Source organism: Petaurus breviceps, unplaced genomic scaffold (assembly GCF_028583685.1).
Source record: "Petaurus breviceps papuanus isolate PSGF00001 unplaced genomic scaffold, PetGlider_PUasm1.0 90919, whole genome shotgun sequence".
Lineage (NCBI taxonomy): Eukaryota > Metazoa > Chordata > Mammalia > Diprotodontia > Petauridae > Petaurus > Petaurus breviceps.
Window position 1 is genome coordinate 683,272 of NW_027187378.1, and position 20,919 is coordinate 704,190.

The window sequence follows — 20,919 nt, forward strand, 5'->3', positions numbered from 1 at the left end:
CACCTTCTTTGATAAGGCATCTTGCTGGTAGGTTCTTTACAGGCATCTCTCCTGTCACAAATTGATTCCAAAGTTCTTTAGAAAGACCTTGAGAGTGTCCTTGTATTGCTTCTTCTGACCACCATGTGAGCACTTTGCTTGCATGAATTCTCTGTAAAATAAGATTAGAGAAATGAGAGGCTAGTGAGATTAGATAACAGATTTGTAGGGGACTATATTGGTATGGTTGTATGGCTTCCTTCAGCACTGTTCTGTAGGATGTGAGTAAGAGTGGAGAAGGTTGATAAAAGTAAGGATTGGAATATGAAAAGTGTTGGACAAAGAGACAAGGAATTCATGGAGAGAACACAGTATATGTTGAACTGGCCAACTTATGGGGGATTTGAAGATTCTGAAGGAAGGAAAATGAAATCAAAGTAGGACTGATAGCTTGGGAAAGCAGGAAGGAATGGAATGGGGGTTTGATAAGGAGAGAAATTTTATTTAGGAGAGATAGATGGTTAAGGATTTTTGTTCAAAATGTTAGAGTTATTGATTATAGAGATGCATGACTTGTGGGTGTTGATGAGATCAAGGTTTGACCTTGACCTGTGAGGCTAAGGTAGAGTGAAGGTGTAGATTATGGAGGTTGATGAAATAGAAAGCCAAAGTATTTGAGCTGAAGTCCCCAAGTATAAAAAAGGGCTTGGGGTAGAGATGAAGACTGTAAGCCAAGCACTGAATTCCTTGAAGGAGGAAAAAGAATGACCTGGAATCCAGTAGCCAGTAGCCACCAGGATATGAATAGGGTAATATATCTGGAGGTGGTGAACCACAAGAAAGAGAAGTTGCTGAGTGATAGTGTGAGTGTCTAAATATTTCAGGAGAGAAGAGCAAGAAACATCTTTACACCCCTTAGTCCACACGAGAGAAAGATGACTGTTACAGCAGGTGGTTGCCGCCTCAGTGACTTTTAAGGGGAGCCAGATTTATGGATTTCAGGAAAATGGAAGGAGGGGTGGCTAGGTGGCACAGTGAATAGAGCACTGGCCCTGGAGTCAGGAGGACCTGAGTTCAAATCTGGCCTCACACACTTAACACAAAAACTATCCGTGTGACCTTGGGCAAGTCACTTAACCCCAATTGCCCTCCAAAAAGCAAAAAAAAAAATGGAAGGAGCATGAGAGGTTTAATATTAAGGGTAGTTGGTTCACAATAGAACCCAGGTTGTATTGGGCCCAATGAAATGGAAGAGCAGAGTGGAATAGGAATATAGGAGGCATAGGACAGACATATAGATATGTATGAGAGAGGGGAGTGGGAATATAGAAAGGGAGGTTTCACCTGGACACCCTATGGCTCTGAATCATAGGAATTCTGAGGGGAAGGAAAAGTCTTCTAGCTGCTTATCACAATGCCTGGCAGAAAGTAAAGGCTCAACAAAGTCTTTTTGACTGATTGATCAATAGGGCAGTCACACAAGTCACCCAAACTATAGCTCACAACAAAACTACGAGGGTAGTTGAGTCATAGGTCTCAACTTAGAATTGAATCATTCCTTGAGTAAGAGGTGGATGGGGTTCAAGTGACAGAAGAAAGATGACAAGATACCTGCCTGGTTTGGCTTACGGTTCTAATCTGGTGGTGAGAGTCAAAGACTAGAGGCTAGATGGGAAAAAGCCCGAGTCTTGAATCTTTCTGGTAATAGATTTACCCTCTGAATAGTTTGTTATGAAGTCACCTCCAGCCTTTATTGAGGGCAGTTCTGTCTCAGACTCAATTCTGATGCTGAATTGATTATCTCGCCCTAGGTGGAGGAGATAGGGTCTCTGGTCCTGATCTTTAGCCCTTAAGGTGCTCTGCCATGGTGATTCAGACTCAAGAACTGTCACCCTGCCCTAATTAGGGAGAAGCTTTCCAGTTCCTTTATCTTAGAATACTGGAACTGGCAGGTGTCCCTAAGGAGATGAAGCCTGAACATTGTAATAATACTTAGTAGTGATCAGAAGACATTCCTAGCAGAGAAGAATCACAGGGAAAGAGAGAAAAAGCAGCATACACACAACACGATGGCCAGATACAGCCCAGCATGAAGTAGGTCCAAGAATGGCGACAGAAAACAGTGGTAAACCTGAAGTTTTGGAGGCTGAGGTACTGTTTCACATATTTGCTTGGACATCTTGTATTCCCTAAATATGATCTTCTCGTGTGTCCTTTTTGTGTACACACCCATACGTGACCATTATAGATATCTTCTATACTCATCCTTTTGTCAATGTGTTTATTTGTGGATGAGTATTCCCCAGACTTATGGAGGAATTTTCCATTTCTGCTTTTTTAAATGATGTTGCTTCATTAAATGCTTTTGCTTTTAGCTAACTGGTTCTTCTGGCTGACTGATAAAAATAAATACATTGCGAGGGACTTGTGAGCTATAGATTGTGTGACTTCAGACCTGCAAGATACTTAGAGCTTGGGATAACTTTTTTGGAGGTCCCATGTGAAAGAAACAGGTAGTGCCCCAGGTGTTATGCATTAAAATAAGATAACCCACATTTTGCTTTGTTTTAATCCCTAAAGTAGATTCAAGAGCATAGTAATCACCTTATACAAACTGCCTGGATAGTGCAATAAACCAGATTGATTTCATAATTAACTACCACAATGGTATGAAAAAAATGTCTCTTTGGAAGAATAGGGCATATTTTCTATAAATTTATGTTAAATTAAGAAGCATTTAAGAAGTTAGAAGTAAGTGATTTCAAGAATCACAGCCCTCCTTGATACGTGAAAATAAATCTTTAGATTCTGCAAAAATTTAACAATAAAAACTCCTTCAAGAAAAGGATTTTTTTTCCTTTTTCTCTAGCACCAAGCACAAAGTAAATGCTTAATAAATGAGTTTTGTATCAAATTTGTGGTTGAATCATGAAGGGATTGTCAAAAGGATTCCTGCATCCAGTAGTGATTGAGTTTGGACCAGATGACTTTTGAAATGTCTTCTAATTCTGAGATTATCTATCATTTTAATAAGAATTAAAATGAAGGTAAATGCCTTAGGTATTATATTTTACATGTGCTTTCCATAATATTTTCCCAGCTGAACACCTGTATTTAATTCCTAAGTATATTAACCCCAGCTTGCGTAATGAAATGATAGCAGTGTCAAAATGAGAAAAAAGAATTCAGTTCATAGGAAAGAATACCAAAAAATAATTTTTTAGTAAAACACAAAATGACTAAAACTAATGGTCTTATATTCCCATATTTTTGTCTAGAAGCGGTCTTCAGGAAGAAGTTGATCGAGAATGGCTTTAGCCGATAAGAGACTTGAAAATTTGCAGATATACAAAGTTCTTCAATGTGTCCGGGAAAGAAATAAGAAGCAGATAGAGAAACTGACCAAGTTGGGATACCCTGAACTTATTAATTTCACTGAGCCCACTAATGGTGATAGTGCCCTTCATTTGGCCTCTGTCTCAAATGATGTGGATATGGTCAGCTATCTCCTTGAGCTAGGAGCTCACCCTGATGTGCAAGACCGAATGGGCTGTACTCCAACTATGAGAGCTGCAGAGCTGGGCCATGACTTAACCATGGAAAAATTGGCCAGAGCACAGGCTGACATGACCATAGTTGATAATGAAGGAAAAGGTAAAAATCTCAGCATCAAATCAAACACGAAAGTGTATTTACAGCTGTATCCCAAGAGGCGGAAGCATTATTTTCTCATTTTCTAAGTTGTATCCTTTATTTTACATAAAAGGCAACATTTCCATCCCTGAGCAATTTATTCAAAGCTTTTTCCAATAACTGAAATCTTACCATAATTAAATTCATATTTATTGTGTGGAAATTTAGTTTCCAGAGTTTTCTTAGGGTAAAAGAAACCAGCATTAGTAAAGTTAATAGGCATTAATTGATTTTAAATGTAGGAAATTGTCAGCATTAGATAGGATGATATTCTATCCTATATTTGTAATGATAAAGACATTGTATTCATTCTTTATTTTATTTCATTTCAAGACTGGATCTTCCTGTTTCTCCCGGGCTGGAAGTACATTGGCCATTCACAGGCTGGATACCATTCCTGATTGCCACAAGAGCCTTAACTTGCTCCATTTTCCCACAATTTTCATTTTCTGCTTTGCTTATCCCTCAGTAGGCAGCCTTGTGGCCTCTGCCCTGGGGGGTAGTGGTAGGTACTGGCAGTGGTGGTGTTGCTCGTTTGGTGCCAGACTTAGTCTTTAGCCATGTAGTAATTCAGAATTCTTGAACTTGGGGGCAGCTAGGTGGCACTGTGAATAGAGCACCAGCCCTAGAGTCAGGAACCTGACTTCAAATCCTACCTCAGACAAGCCCTGTGACCTTGGGCAAGCCACTTAATCCCAACTGCCCTGCCTTCCCCCTCAAGAAAAAAAAAAAAAAGAAGAACTCTTGAATTTGAGTAATCAAAATTAGCCTCAGTCTCTCCAGGAGCAGGGACCATCATACTTGGCAATTGTACTCAACTTTAAAGAAAAGAAGTGCCATTTAGGTATATTATTGTCCAGATTCTTACTCTTTTCCATGTTTTAGGTGGTTCTAATAGAATTCCACTAAGCCAGAACTCTCCCTGAGGATGTGTCTCCTATACATAGTAGCCCTATAACCTAGACCAGGTTCAAATCTTCTTCAGACCTAGAGCATCAGAGAAAGATCCAGTTGGTTCTGGTATTTAAGGTTGTTCTTAATAAACTTGTAAATCTGCTTTGTTATAGTCATGTCTATCAGGAAAGGACTTGAAATTTCAGACTTGGACTTCTTCTTCTGTGTCATTAATTATCCAAATACTGACATCTTGTTATTCCTCCTGTCAGTTTCCTAAGTCATTCTGGATGGAAGGTTCTCAACATCCAAACTAGGGTTTGCTCCAGAAATGGACCAAATCAGACCCAGGAATTTAGGTTTTGGTTTTAATAAGTGTGAATGAGTTGGTAGAATTACTCATGTTCTAAAAAAGAATCTAACAAAACTACAAAACCATTAGGGTTTTGCTACTTTGTGTGAAGTAATCTTAAAACACATGGAGAAATTTTATATGGAAATCTGAATTTTATAATATGAAGTAGAGTCTTTTTATGTAATGATAGTAAATGGCAGGATCTAAACTTACCTTGTAGAATAAAGTTGTGGTATTAAGTATTTGCTGAAACCATCAGTGTTTATAAAACTTATATTTGGGGGATTTGATTTGGCCTGTAGCATATCTCTGTGGGCTTATCAACATGCATATATACATATTTATATCTATATCTATCTATATATACACATATAGAGATATAGTTAATATATAATAGGTTAATATATACTGCTTTTACTGACTTTGTAAATTATTTTGCATTTCAGAAATTGATGTATTGCAGACCCTATTACATTTTTTTTCAGTTATATGATTCTGGTTTTCTACAGGAATTCTGTTTTATTGCTTATTGCCTACCAAAAGACACTATCGCTGTGTTCTGATTGCCCTGGAAAATGGGGCAGATGTCAACAATTGTACATTTGATGGAAAGCCAATATTTCTTAGAGCTTGTGAAGAAGCACATCAAATTAAAGACGTGTGTATGAGATTTTTGGAAAAAGGAGCCAATCCAAATGCAATCAATTCGGTATAGTTTACTATGATTATAAATGTTCTTTTAGTTACATACTATTTTAACATAATGCTTACATTTAGATACAGAAATATTCTATTAAGCAGTGGGAGCTAATTTCTAATTGCTTAGAATAGTGGTGTCAAACTCAGAAATAATGCCTACTAATCTGTACATGAGGATCCCTATGGGTCACATGTGAATGTAGTTTTAAAATGTAATATTATGTATGTTTTATCATATTAGTATTTATTTTGCTGTTTCCCAATTACATTTTGATCAGGTTCAGGCTGTATGCAGTAGGGCTATGGGTTACATATTTGACACCAGTAGTTTAAGTGTACCTGAAGAAGATGTGCTTTCCTCATATTTTCCAATTGCCATTCAGTAATTTATTCTCTATTGGCATTTTGGAAATTTATTTAAGAAAGAGGCAGGGTGGTACAATGGTTAGAGAGGTGGCCTAAGAGGCTAGAAGACCTGGGTTCAAATCCTGCATTTGGTGGCAGCTAGGTGGAGCAGTGAATAGAGTACCAGCCCTGGAGTCAGGAGGATCTGAGTTCAAATCCACCCTCAGACACATAACACTTACTATAGCTGTGTGACCTTGGGAAAGTCACTTAACCTCAATTGCCCTCCCTTCCCCCCTCCAAAAAAAAAAGACAAATCCTAAGTTTGATACATACTGTGTAACCTTGGACAAGTCACTTAACATTATAGATTCCTAGATACTTCCCTAAGACTATAATTTAAAGAAGAATTGTTAATATGATTGGTAAAGGAATAGGTGCTCCCTACACTAATCAAATTATAGATTGACACTCAAAATCTTGTTTTGGAAAAAAATGGTTAAAATTTTGCATAAAAGTAAAATATGATTAAAGAAAAATAGGAAAGACATGATAATAGAGAAATCACTACTCACATAAATTTTATCTTAATAGAAATAAAATGTTATGCTATTTTTCTATTCTTTATTAGAAAACATTTACTTAGGTTTTTATTTAACTGTTCTTATTTTCTTTCCTTACATCATAATTGTTATTTTGTGACACTGGAATATTTTTAAAATTTACTTATTAAATACCTACAGACTATTTAGCTTTCATTTAATTAGCTTCTTTTATCATTTTTTCTACCTCAACTCATTATTCAGCTGTTTTCAACTTGTCAATACATACTTTCCTTAACAGTAGTTTCTTACAGTCACTCCCTTATTGACATCATTTATTTAAGGTCTCTGATTTTTTAGGCTTAATCCTTTATCCTGCCATTTAAATTGTACTTATTAAAATTTTAGAACCTAGGGACCTAATAGTTTTTGAGTCTTATACACAAAAGGACACCACGATTTGGAGTTTGCGCAGCATGAAGCTAAAATTGAGATTTTGATATCTAGTGGCAGAAACTTGCTTTGTATGACCAAGGTAATTGATACCTGCTTTTTTCAATGTCAGTCAACAGGTCGAACTGCATTAATGGAGGCTGCAAGAGAAGGAGTGATAGATGTGGTTCGAGGTATACTTGAAAGAGGAGGAGATGTTAATGCTTATGACAATGAGAGGCAGCATTCTTCACATTTTGCTGCCAGAGGAGGCTATTTTGATGTAATAATCTTGCTAAGTATTTCCAAAACTCCTACTGTATATTTTACCTTTCCCTTTCCCCTAGGACTTACATGTTATTTTTAGTAAATAGAGATATTTAAAAATTGAACTACCTATATCTTGAATGCCACTGTGACCCCCAAAATGATTATAAGTTGTAAAAATGAATTTCATGAGAACTTTTAAAAGCATTTTGTCCTCCATATGGTGTTGTTCAATTATATGTTTTGTAGTGATTGTTTCATTTGTTATACTTTACTGATAATTTATCTCAGTCTGCTCAACTGTGACAGATTTTGATGTTCTGCCAATTTGGACATGCTTCAGCAATAACATCAACACTAGTTATTTCTTTGTTGCGAAGAAAACATAACTATCATACTGTCACCACTCTAAAATGTCTTTTGTGAGTCCAGTTACTCCTCTAAATTTTAAATTTTAATCATGTAACTGTACTAGGAAATAGTAATTCATAGGTAAAATTGCATAGAATAATTATGACAGAATTGAAAAGGTACAAGGGCTATCCTATTCCTAAAAGACAACTTCAGTCAATTAGAATTCCTTTACCCAGTTCTGATATTTTACATTATAATTCCTTGTCTTTAAGGCTCATTACTTCAATAAAACTTAAAATCTGTCCTTTCCTAATTCTTTTGCTATATTTTCTGTATTTCTTTAAAAACTTTCTTTTTCTTTTAGATATTGAAGCTTATTTCTGCTTATAATGGAGATTTGGGGATTATTGCAATGAATGGAAATACACCACTCCATTATGCTGCCATGGGTGGTTTTGCAGAATGCTGTAGGTTTATATCTCAACGAGGTAAGTTTTTTCTCATTTAAATCTCTGTGTTGTAGCTAAGCAAAGGATATGGGCCTCTGTCTTGTCAATTTATAATTTTTTTCTACACATTGTATTCAGTTATCAAATCTTAATCATGGAATCATAAATTTTAGAATTGGAAGAAACTTTAAAGGTAATAATCAAGAGTCAATAAACATTTATTAAGCTACTACTACGTGCTGGGTACTGTGCTAAGCTCTGGTGTTAAAAATACAAATAAGGAAAAAGACAGTCCCTGCCCTCATGGAGCAATGAGATAAGACAAAAACACAAGAAGGTAAAAAGTTGGGGGTGTGGTGTGGTATCTGAAGTGGGGGCATGGAGGAGTCAATCAAAAGCCCCAAAGTAGTGTGGACAGGTAAAAAATGATGTGGATTATAATATCATAGAACATAAGAGCCATGAGGGTTATAGAGTCTTAGCCCCTCATTTTACAGATGGGGAAACTGAGGCCCCTGAAGAGTAAGTGATTTACTATGCAGGGAGCAGCTAGGTGACTCAGTGGATAGAGTGCCAGAACTGGAGTCAAGATGACTCATCTTCCTGAGTTCAGATCAGACCTCAGATACTTACTAGCTGTGTGACCCTGGGCAACTCGCTTAACCCTGTTTACCCCAGTTTCCTCATTTGTAAAATGAGCTGGAGAAGGAAATGGCAAAACCATTCCAATATATTTGCTAAGAAAACCCCAAAAGAGGTCACAGAGTCAGACATGATTGAAAGATGACTGAACAACAAAACAGCTAACTAGCAAACTACAGATCATTCTAAAAATAAGGAGAGTTTTTTTCACAGACAAATTCATGACCTTAGTAATAATTTCATTTTTTTGAAGTAGGAAGAAGCAACAAGGAGACTATCTAATCTGGATTAAGGGGGAACTGGTTGTAGAAATAGAAATGAAGCCTCTTTTGGGAATGACTCCATCATAAAACAGTGATGGATAAGGGGAGAGGAAAGGCAGCCAGAGACTGGCATGCATCCTAGATTTCAGAAAAGCCAGTTTTAGGGGGCTAAAAGAATGGAGCCCATTTATTAAATTCTTACTAAGCCCAGGAGGGATCAAAGTTCTCAATAATGAAATTTTAAAGACAGAGGGAAATAATTCCAGTGCAGATGAATAAAAAGGGAAATTGTCTAGAGGGGCAGACTTGTATGCCAATAAACTCATCTGTTAATTTAGATTTTGAAAAATATATACAGAAAACAGAAATAAGGGTGGGTAGAAGATAATGAATATAAAATAATGACATTTTCTATAAGGATTGTGTTAATATTAAAGTTTAGAATGATCTGAGCTGATAAGGAATGTGATAAGGAAAACAAACAATGGCTTTAAAAATCTAGACATTTGTCGAAAGAAGGTATACTAGAAAAACTTAAGGTTGATATGAACATGACAATAAATAGCATATAATGAACTCCTTTTTTACTTCAAAGATAGAAGAAAAATAAATAATATGGAGTTGAAGCACAGAATAAGTAGGTTGATAGTAAGAAAGCATCCAGCTGCCCTAAATAAGTTCAAGTTACAACCCAGAAGTAAATAACCCACAATAGTGAAGAAACTGGTAACAGTGTACTGAGCTACCTTCAGTAATCCCTGAAAGAATATGTAGCAAATACAAATCATGACATAAAACAAGAGAAAGGCAAAGGTCCTGATTTAAAAAAAAAATGAGTGGAATGTTCAGACTCTAGGCTAATGAATATAAGTTTAATTCCCGGAAAATTCTTACTTATAATTAAAGAAAAGGTTAATGAACATCTCAGAAAGGAGTCAGTGATACCACAAAAAAAAAAACAGAATGGCTTCCTAAAGAACAAGTCTTTCCAGGTTAACCACATTTCCTTTTTTTTTTGATCTGTTTGCTAGACAAGTACATCACAGAATGCTGTAAAATTATATCACTTATATAGATTTCATCAAAATATAAGATAAAGTTTCACATGCTGTTCTTTTTGATAAAAGGAAAAGATGTGGTCTGAGGTGGTTTTGAAGCTGATTGAATAGCTATATCCAAAGAATAGCCATAAATGGTTCAATGTAAACTTGTAAGATCTGTGATACAGTGCTCTAGAAGTATGTCCTTGAACCTGGGCCTTTTATTGTTTTTATCAGTGGTTGAGATCAAAACATAGAAGGCATACTTCATCATATTTTTAGGTGACCAGGTGCTAAGAAGTATGCCAAAATGTTATATGATACCATCAGGGTCAAAAACAAAAAAAGAAGACAAAGAAAAATCTACACTGGCTACAACATTGGTCAAAATTCAATGAGGTGAAATATTAATAGGTACCAATGTAAAGTCTTAACTTGAGTACCAGAAGTTATCTTGACAGATATAAGTTTGACTACATATAGCTAGATAGTGACTAATCTGAAAAATATCTTGGGGTTTTAATGAACCATAAATTCAGTGTGAGTAAACAGTGTTATAAAAGTATCATGAATTTTAGGTTGCATGAAAAGAGACACAGTATCCAAGGAGAGGAAGAGGATAGTGCCCACTGCCCTGGTCAGACCTCATTGGTGTCCAGTTCTGGGCTCTACATTTTAGAAGGTATATTGTTAGGCTGAATAGTGTCCAAAGGAGGATGACCAAGATTCTGAAGGATCTTGAGATTATGCCACGGTTGGATCATTAGAACTTGGTATGCTCAGCCTGGAGAAAAAGAAACAGCTTGATGGTTATGTTCAAATATCTGACTGGCTGTCAAAGGGAAGTAGGATTAGACATTTTTTCTGTTGGCTCCATGTAGTAGAACTAGTAGTAATTGGTGTTCATTTTACAGAATCAAATTTAGGCCTTGTGAAACTAAGATCATAACAATTAGAGCAATTCAAAAAGTAGAACAGGCTTCTTTAGGGATTCAAGCAAAGGCTGGATTACAATTGCTAATATGTCTACCCTGTATCAGATGACACCCAAAATCCTTATTTCTACTCTCGAGACTGTGATTTAGTATGATCTCACTTTGTTAGATTTATTAGTTTCACAAGAGAAAGATATAAGCCCTATTTCACTAATTCAATAGCAGTTATCAAGGTTTAAAAAGTTATTAGGAGTCAACTATGAATAAATTAGGTTTCTGAGTATATAAATTCTAATAGTTATTTTGGAAGTTAGGTTTTTTTTTTCCCAAGTAATTGGGGTTAGTAACTTGCTCAAGGTTACATGGCCAGTTATTTCTGGGTGTGGTGCTAAGTATCTGAGCCCGGATTCGATCCCCCCAACTCTGGGGGCGATGCTCTTACTCACTGCACCACCTGGCCTCCCCGAAGCAATTGGGGTTAAGTAACTTGCTCAGGGATACACAGCCAGGTGTTTCTGGGTGGGTGCTAAGTGTTTGAGCCCGGATTCGATCCCAGGTCATCCCAACTCAGGGGCCAGTGCTCTTACTCACTGTGCTACTTAGCCGCCCTGGAAGTTTTTAAGGCTCAACATAATATATGGTAGAAGAGTTATTTAAATGTATGTCAGGTTTTTTTGGGGGGGCACTGAAGAGATAAATCCAAAATGGCAGTCCATATTTCATTATTCTTTGAAAATTTTGACAAAATTTCTGATGAGCATATTTGTTTTTTCTGTGCTCTTTATGTCTTAAGGCACTTTTAAAGAACATTGAAAATCAAGTATAACTTGGCTTTCTTATAAAATATTTTGCATATTAAAATTAAATATGATTTATTTAAGGAATATAAGATTTTTTTTAGTGTGGATGCTAGCTCCACCAATGCAGAATGTAATTCTTCCTGAATAAATAAATAGTCTTTGAAAATTGCTAAGGCAGATAAATTCATTATCCTGGGCCCAACCTCATAGTAAACATCTACAAACTTCACTTAGTGTGTATTCAGTCTGCAGATATAGTTGATCCATGCCTGGTCCACATTCAATATTTTTCCATCTTGCTAAGACCTGTCATAATGTTGTACTTTGCTGGTACAGTCTTTAAGTGGTCAAAATTACATCCATGATGAGATGAAACACTCCAGTAGGCATTTAGTGGAGGTGATACATAAATAATAAATACATGGCTTATTGGTACAAAATGATTAAACTTACTGGAGTATACTTTTCATTGTTTTTCTTTTTTATTATGAGTGCGTCTGCAAGATGGTGTATTTATTTTAAGTACCTATTATGTGCTAGGCAGCCTCTGTCAGTTAATAAACATTTTTTTAGGCAGCACTATGTACTAGGCACTGGGGGAACAAGTATAAAAAAATGAAACAATCCCTATCCTCAGGGAACTTACATTATAATGGAAGGGACAACAAGTTTATATATATATATATATATATGAATATATATACACATATATGTATATAAATATACATGTGTATGTAAAACACAGTTATGTACATATATGTTTATATGTATACACATATACAGGATACATACTTGTGTATGTATTTTTATTTATACAGAATATATAAAGAAAATTCATATAAGGTTGTAAAATAAGAGGGAGGGAGAGAGGGAATAAGTATCTGAGAGAATCAAACAAGACTTCATGTAAGGAATCAAGCATTTTTATTTTGGGGGGCAGTGTTTGACAAGTAGTTCAGAACTTGAGTAAGAAAGGAAACATTGGCTTTATAATAAAGAGGGGTTTTTTGGTCTTATTTAATTTTTAGACCAAGTGTCCACCATTCATAAGTTGATATAGAAAGTGCTAGCCAGTTTTTAGAAAATGTGCTCAGAAAACAGAAGGGAGGAAAAAACCTTCCTGAATTTAACTTTTGCCAAATTAACATTTCCCTTATCTTCTCATTTCTCATTTTCTACATTGTTATTGTCAAATATTTCTACTTTTTCTGGTGTTTCAGTTTTCTTAATGAAATTTTTTTCTTCCTGAAAGTTTGCCCTGAACCAAGCTTCTCTATCATTTAACGTTAGCTTAGTTTGTGATTTGATACAAGTATTTATGAACCTAGATCAAAATGTCCTTTTATAAGTGTATGAAAAAAATATGAAGGAAGTAAGAATCTAAGAGCCTGACATTCTCTTATTCACAGGCCTTGCCACCTTGATGCAGGAGGTAAAAGGGAAATATTTCACAGAATCTCAGACAATATGTCTAAGAACCAGCAATCTCAGGGATGTTGAGTCAGTCAGTTACTCAATAAACATTTATTAAGTGTGTATTCTGTGTCAGGGACTGTGCTAAGTGCTGGAGATACAAAGAAAGGAAAAAGACAGTCCCTGCAGCCTCAAGCATCTCAGAATCTAATAAGGAAAACAACATGCAAATAAGCTATGTACAGGACAAATAGGAGGTAATCTGCAGAGGGAAGGCTCTAGAATTAAGAGGGATTGAGAAAAACTTCCTGTACAAAGATAGCTTTTAACCAGAAGACATCAATGAGTAGAGAGAGAATTCCAGGCATGAGAGGACAGCCAATGAAATGCCTGGAGTCTGGAGATGGAATGTTTTGAACAAGAAGGTTAATCATTCTAGATTTTTTTAAGGTATGGTTTCAATATCAAGCCTTAAATGCACTGCTGGGTGTTTTTTTTAATAACCCCATGAATTGCAAAAACTGTCCTTTTATCACTTATATTTCCTCCTTTAGATCTTGGAAAGTCATTATTTTATCACAGCAGCTTGGTACCTGACACAAGACAATACCTGAAGCTCCTAATAAATGTTGATTGACTGACTAGTATGAACCACTTTCCAAAGTAGTTTTCTTTTTCTCACTTCTTAAGAGCCTCATCTTTTTCTCTGCTTATGAGGGAGGTTATACATAGATTATATAACGACTCATACTAAGATGTTGAAAAAATTGGTCATAGAATCTTCCGAAAGTTCTATTTTTGAAACCTTTGGACATATAAGTAAAGTATAATGTTCTTTATCAATTCTTTGTACTTTTAGATCTGTGACTATTTCTTAAGGACCCATCTTGCTTTGTAATGATTTCTCAAAGTATTTTAGTAGCTCACTCCACTGTTTTATTTTACTTATTTTAAGGTCAGTATTTTTATTTTGTACCCTTCTCTTTTTGAAGATAACAGTTATTATGATCATAATGGCAAAGTTCTTTCCTCACAATATACCTATATACCACAGTATACATGTATGTGTGCATATTTTTATTTATATAAAATAAATAAAATTCATATAAGGTAAAAATAAAAGGGAATAAGCATCTGGGAGAAAAAAGCATTGAGGCAGAATTTGAACTTAAGTGTCCTGACTCTCATTCTTTGTAGACAATGGCATATCATCTTCTAATATGGGTATCTTTTACTTGTTTTTGAATTTTTTCATTAATTCTTAAGATCTTTGAAGACTGCCCAGTGATCTTAAGGAAAAATTTTAGGCCATGAAATTTGCATCCTCCTTAAAAATATAATTTTGATTGGTGTGGATAATCCATCTACCAATGAAGATCATACCTTAGAAAAAGTAATTGAAAAAAGTGTTTACCTTGGCTGCTACAGCCAAATAATTCATTATCTAGTTTCTAGTATTTTTTTGTGATAAGCCTCTCTAGGCTCAATGCATAGCTTGGTTGATATTCAGATGACAGACACAGGGACAAAACCTGTCACAAAGACCATATCTGAAGTATTTCCAGCTTGATAAGAGCAGCCAGAACTAATACTTCCCAGGAATTAGTGTTAAGAATCCAGTGCCAGCTCTATATCACAATGAGCCATTGAAGGAAGATTTTGGTGGATGGATAAACATCCTACTGCAGTAATATGTGAACATTCATTATGAGGGTACAAAGAATTAGAATATTTTCAGGTCTATAAACTTCAATATAAGAAGCTGGTGGCCCTAGCAATCAAGGCAGACCGAGTTGTCCGTAATCTATTGTATTAGAAGAACTACTAAATGCACTCTCACGCTCTTCCTTGGAGGGAGGTGGATTTCTTTCAGTTCTCTCCTTCCTTCCTCAGGAGTATAATTTTCCTTTTCAAAACTCAGTACAGCAAGAAGGACTGTGCAGACTTTAAAAGTGAAAATAAGTTTACCCAGGCTTTGCCTCCTTCTAGTGTTCATTTTTCTATCTCTTCCTGATGTGTTAGGAGGAATCTGGACTCAAATACCATTCTCTTTTTCTTCTGATTTACTGTTCTCTCAATGTGATTTCAACCGTAAGCCAGTTTGTACTGTTAATTCCAAATTTATTTATAAAACTTCAGTGCCTGAACTCTTCTCCCTTTCAGGGAGCCTATTCCAAGCCTCACCATTAACATTCAGGTGAGACTTGGCACAATATTTGAATGGTCACTTGGATTGTAGTTCATTGTCACATACATATTGAGAAAAACTTAAAAATAATACTATTTAGAAAAATAATTTTAGAGCTGTGCAACTGGCCTACTCTCAGTCTAGTTCTCTATTAGAAAATTGGCAAAGCAAAGGAGAAAATGAAGAAAATAGGGAAATGGAACTCAGTCCCCCCCCAAAAAAACATAGAAGCCTTTGAGACAGTCTTACTGATAGCCAACATTTCTATATCTCAGATGTCACAGGCCTTTTCAGCAATTCTCGCTCCAGCACTTCAACGTATCCCTTGCCATTTGGGAGAGTCTCAAACGTGAAAACTGACAATATCAGAGTTTGGCATATAGACTATGTCTAGGGCTCTATAGCTATAATTTTTGGTCTTCTTTACCTGAGGCCAAGGTCACAGTCTCTCGTTCTCTGTTCTTCTTGCTTGTTTAATTTGCCTTTTCCTCTTCGGGAAACCCCTTTAAAATTCAAAGTTTAAAGGTTTTCTGGTATCTTGCCCTCAGGTATAATCTGAAATCCTCTCATAGCTTAGAGAAATGCAGAAGGTACTTCCCCTCAAACATCAACTATGTCTCTTATCTGCCCTCATACTGTCTAATGTCATACTGTATACTGTCCAAGCTTTTTTGTTGACACGCCAAAAGGTGGACTCTGTTAACAAGTGCTATCACTTTAGGAGATCCTTGTTCAGTGAACAATGAGCTGAGAAACTATTGGAGGAATTGAATGATAGTATATATAGATATAATGTATATATAGATACAATGCTATTGGCATTGTAGCTATAAATGAAATGAGACAAAAAGAACGTGCAGGAACCAGGGTCACATGTTCTCCTTAGGAAGGAAATTTAAAAGATTGTTTTTTTATCATTCAGCCCAAAGAAACAAGAAACATGAAGGGCATGCCATCTTTGGGTAGTTCAGTGTCTATGATCAGCATTTGCAAAAAGCTTATGTACTACTATGGCAAGGTGGTAAAGGAATTCTGTGAACAACTCACTATAAGACACTATAAATTCAACCAACATAAACTTCAATATACAGTAACTTCACTTCAAAGGGAACCTATAGGTGAGGGCATTGAAAAATATCTTAGAAAATGCACACCAGGATTTATTAAAAGAGGTCCAAAGGCTTTTCTACTACACTGATGTCTCACACCTATGTATCGTGAATACTTTCATCAAGGTGAGAGTTGGGAAGTGCTAAACAAAGCAAGCTCTGAATACATCATAATAAATGAAATTTTGACTGTCTTTTAACAAATTAGAAATGGCTGGTTACTAATAGGGAAGTTATTTTCAAACTGGCTTTCTGTTCCATTAAGCCATCGACTTGTTAGAGTAAAAATAGATACCAAATTAAAAGAAAAATTTAAATGAGAAGATAATAGATTCAGTTGAGGTAACTTTTACATGACCTATCTAAACAACACTATCAATGGTGAAAATGGGAAATGGATTACAACAGAATTATCACTACTTCTCAGGGAAGTTTAACCAAAGTAAATTAATTGTCACAGTGAGAAGGCCAGAGGATTCTGGAAAACACATCAAGGAGAGATGTATTGAACAAGCTGGACATTGAGATTCTGTGATACAAAAATTTGATCTCCTTCCAAAGGGAAGAGAGATGACAACTAAAAGTAACACCTGTTTGGAATGCAAAATTCTGTTGCAAAATTTTATGGAGTAGGATTATAGAAGACTTTTATCAGAATCATTGCATAAAACAGTGTTATGTGATAGAAAGATAAACGAATTTACAAAAAGGTTAACAAATGATCTTGGAGGTTAAACCAAATCACCTCAAGAGCACTTAAGGATAAATCGAGAAGGTTGCAACAAACAAATGGAACAGATAACACATAAGTAGTAAGTAATTAAGTCTTTCAAAGTTGTTGGCCTTTGTGATATTGTTATTACTGTGTAAATGCTCTGCTCTTCATCAGTTCATACACATTTTACAGGTTTCTCTGAAGCCATGCTTTTCAACATATCTTACAGCACAACAGTATTCCTTCCCATTCATATACTGTATCTTGTTCTAGCCATTTTTTCCTCATTTGCTGGATCCTCCTCAGTTTCCAGTTCTTTGGCCCCATGAAAATAAGTGCTCTAAATCCTTATAATTACAGGTCATTTTCCTTTCTTTGATCTCTTTGGAGTGTAGACCAAATAGCAGTATCATAGTTTAATTGCTTTCTAGAATGTCTGAACCTGGTTGCAGCTCCACAAACAGTGCATTAATATACTTATTTTTGCACCGTCACTCTGACATTTGTCATTTTCCTTTTTCTTCATCTTGCTAATCTGTTGGGTATAAGATGGCACCTCAGAGTTGTTTTAATGAGGATTTCTCTAATTATTAATGATCTAAAGCATTTTATGTGTCTATTGACAAATTTCTTCCTTTGAAAAATGTTTGTTCATGTCCTCTATCATTGGGAGAACAACTTTTTTTTTTCTTTTTGGAGGGCAGTTGGGGTTAAGTGGCTTGCCCAAGGTCACACAGCTAGTAAGTGTGTCAAGTGTCTGGGGCCAAATTTGAACTCAGGTTCTCCTGACTCCAGGGCTGGTGCTCTATTCACTGTGCCACCTAGTTGCCCCAAACAACTTTTTTTTAAAATAAATTTGAATGAGTTCCCTTATATAGAAGACTTTTTTTTTTTCAGAGAAATTTGCAGCAAAGAATTTTGCCATTTACCTGCTTCTCTTTTAAAAATAGAATTAATTTTACTTTTGTTTTTAATTTCTAAAATGTTATTTTTAATTAATAGAAATTTTCTCTTTCCCATCCCATACCCCATTTAAAAAAAGAAAAAGAAATTTTCAACAGATTTGTATAATCAAACAGAACAAATTACTTAATTGGCCTTATTCAGAAAATATATTTCTCATGCTGCAACCTGAATCCATTATCCCTCTGTCAGGATGTGGCTAGCACACTTAATCATTAGTCCTTTGGAATCATGGATTGCATTGATCAAAGTTCTTACAGCTTTCAGAGCTGTTCTTATTGTATGGATTGTTCTCTTGATTTTGCTCATTTGATTCCTTATCAGTTATAAAACCTGTTAAAATTGTTATTATAATATAAAGTTTTCCTAGTACTGCTTACTTGATTTTGCATCAGATCATACAAGATTTTCCATGTCTCTTTGAAATGATCTATTTACTCATTCCTTTATAGCACAGTAGTGTTCAAATATATTCATATGTCATGGTTTATTCATCCAATCCCCCGTTGTTGGGCATCCTTTCAGTTTCTAGTTCATTTTTGTATCCTGCCACCAAAGGAGCTGCTAAAAATATTATAGATAATAGGACATTTTCTTTTCTTTAATCTGTTTTGATTATAGAACTAACAGTAGAATAGTTGGGTCAAAAGGCATACATAGTTTAATAATTTTTTGTATTTAATTCAAATTTTTTTTATACAGTAGTAGAACCAGTTTACAATTTCACCAACAGTGCATAAATGTGCCCGTTTTCCCACAGACCTTCCAACATTTGTTATTTTACTTTTTTTAACATCTTTGCCAATCTCATATGTTTGACATTGAAACTCAGAATTGTTTTAATTTGCATTTCTCTACTTATTAGTAATTTGGAGCATTTTTTTCATATGTCTATTAGTACACTGGGTTTCTTCCCTTGAGAGCTGCCTGTTTATATCTTTAAACAATTTATCAATTGGAGAATTACTTTTGTACTTAAAAATTTGAAACACACACAAAACACGTGTATATATACACACATATGCATAACCATATAATATTATATATGCATATCATAATAATGAGACCTATATCAGAGAAATTTGCAGAAGAGATTTTTCTCAAGTTAATTGTTTCCCTTTAAATCTTAACTTTTGGGGATTTATTTGTTCCAAAACGTTTAAATGTAACTGACTTCTGCGATTTTTGCTATATTTTATTTAGTCATGAACTATTCCCCTTATCCCTAGATCTAATGGGTAATTTGTTCCTTGTTCTTCTGATTGGTTTAATATGTCATTCTTTATGTCTATGTTATGAACCCATTTGGAGATTGTCTTTGTATATGCATTCCAGATTTCCTAGTAGTTTTTGTCAAATTATCAGTGCTTCTCCCAAGATCTAGGATCTGTGTTCATTGAATTCAAAGTTCATTGATTATTGGTTTATTTGCTTCTATATGTTGTATCCCTGATCTGTTCTGTTGATCCATCTATTTTTTTAATGATTGCCAGATTGTTTTGTATTATTGTATTTTTATTTTTTTGTTTATTATTTGTATTATTATTGCTTTGTAGTATAGTTTGATCTGGTATTTCCAGATTCCCTTTTTCCCCCTACTTCTTTTCTTTATTTCAGTTGAGATTCTTGACCTTTTATGGAATCCCTATGAACTTTGTTATTTTTTTTCCATTTTATTCAGTAGTTCTTTGGTAGTTTGATTGGCACGTCAATGAACAAATTAATTTAGATAGTATTGTCATTTTTAATATATTCTCTTAGTCTCCTCATGAGAAATTAATATTTCTCCATTTATTTAGAAATGTCTTTCCTTAAAGACTTTTGTGGTTGTATCCAAATGTGCCTTGGCAACTAGACTCCTATATATTTTATGCTTTCTGTAATTAAGTGTAGTTTCTCTTTCTATCTCTTACTCCTTGATTTTGTTGGTAATATGTAGTAATGTTGATAATTTATTTGGACTTTTTTATACCCTAAAATTTGTTGAAATTGTTTATTGTCCTTTGGGGTAGGTAGGTGGCACAGTGAATAGAGCACTGGCCTTGGAGTCAGGAGGACTTGAGTTCAAATCCAGTCTCAGACACTTACTAGCCATGTGACCTTGGGCAAGTCACTTAACCCCAGTTGCCCGCCTTCCCCTTTTCCAAAAAGAAAAAAAATAATTCTTTAGGGGTCTCTAAATCATCTTATTATCTGTAGAAAATGATAATTATCTCTCCATTTCATTTTCTTATCTTATGACAATAGCTAGCATTTCTAGCAGGATGTGAAATAGTATTGGTGATAATAGATATCCCTTCTTTATGCCTAATGTTATTTGAAAGGCTACTAGTTTATCCTTATTACAAATAATGATGGAACTTGGTTTTACATGCTACTTACCATATTAAGGAAAGAAATATTTATTTCTATGCTTTCTAGGGTTTTTAAAAATAAGAATGGGTCTTAAAAGCTTTTTCATGAACTTATTAATAAAATTATATTATTTTTGTTGTCCTTATTAATATGGTCAATTATGGTCATAGTTTTCTTGATATTAAATGAGCACTGGATTTTTGGAATAAATCCAAACAAGTCATATGGTATAAGCTTTATGAGATATTGCTGTAGTCTTACTGTTAATACTTCATTTATTTTTTTGTGTTGATATTCATTAATGATATTAGTCTTTAATTTCATTCCCTATATTGATGACACGTGATTTAGGGATAAAATTTATATATTCATATTAAAAAAGGAATTTGCAGGACCCCTTTTTTCCTTAGTTATTCAAAAAAAATTGTGGTATTGGAATTAATCATTCTTGAAATTGAAATTTTTTATAGAATTTGTATATAAATTC

General features: G+C 34.9%; 1 protein-coding gene across 2 annotated transcripts in view; it reads left to right on the forward strand.

Annotated features, from left to right (window-relative positions):
- The window catches only part of ANKEF1 (ankyrin repeat and EF-hand domain containing 1), a 62,392-nt gene that overhangs the window by 18,363 nt on the left and 23,110 nt on the right, over positions 1-20,919 (forward strand). The window contains exons 2-5 of one of the 2 annotated variants that reach the window (XM_069075404.1): positions 3,258-3,633; positions 5,431-5,630; positions 7,073-7,222; positions 7,925-8,048. In XM_069075404.1, coding sequence (XP_068931505.1) covers positions 3,288-3,633; positions 5,431-5,630; positions 7,073-7,222; positions 7,925-8,048 — 820 coding nt within the window. In that variant the 5' untranslated portion in view covers positions 3,258-3,287. The remainder of the gene's footprint in view (positions 1-3,257; positions 3,634-5,430; positions 5,631-7,072; positions 7,223-7,924; positions 8,049-20,919) is intronic. The other variant, XM_069075406.1, reaches the window with a different exon arrangement.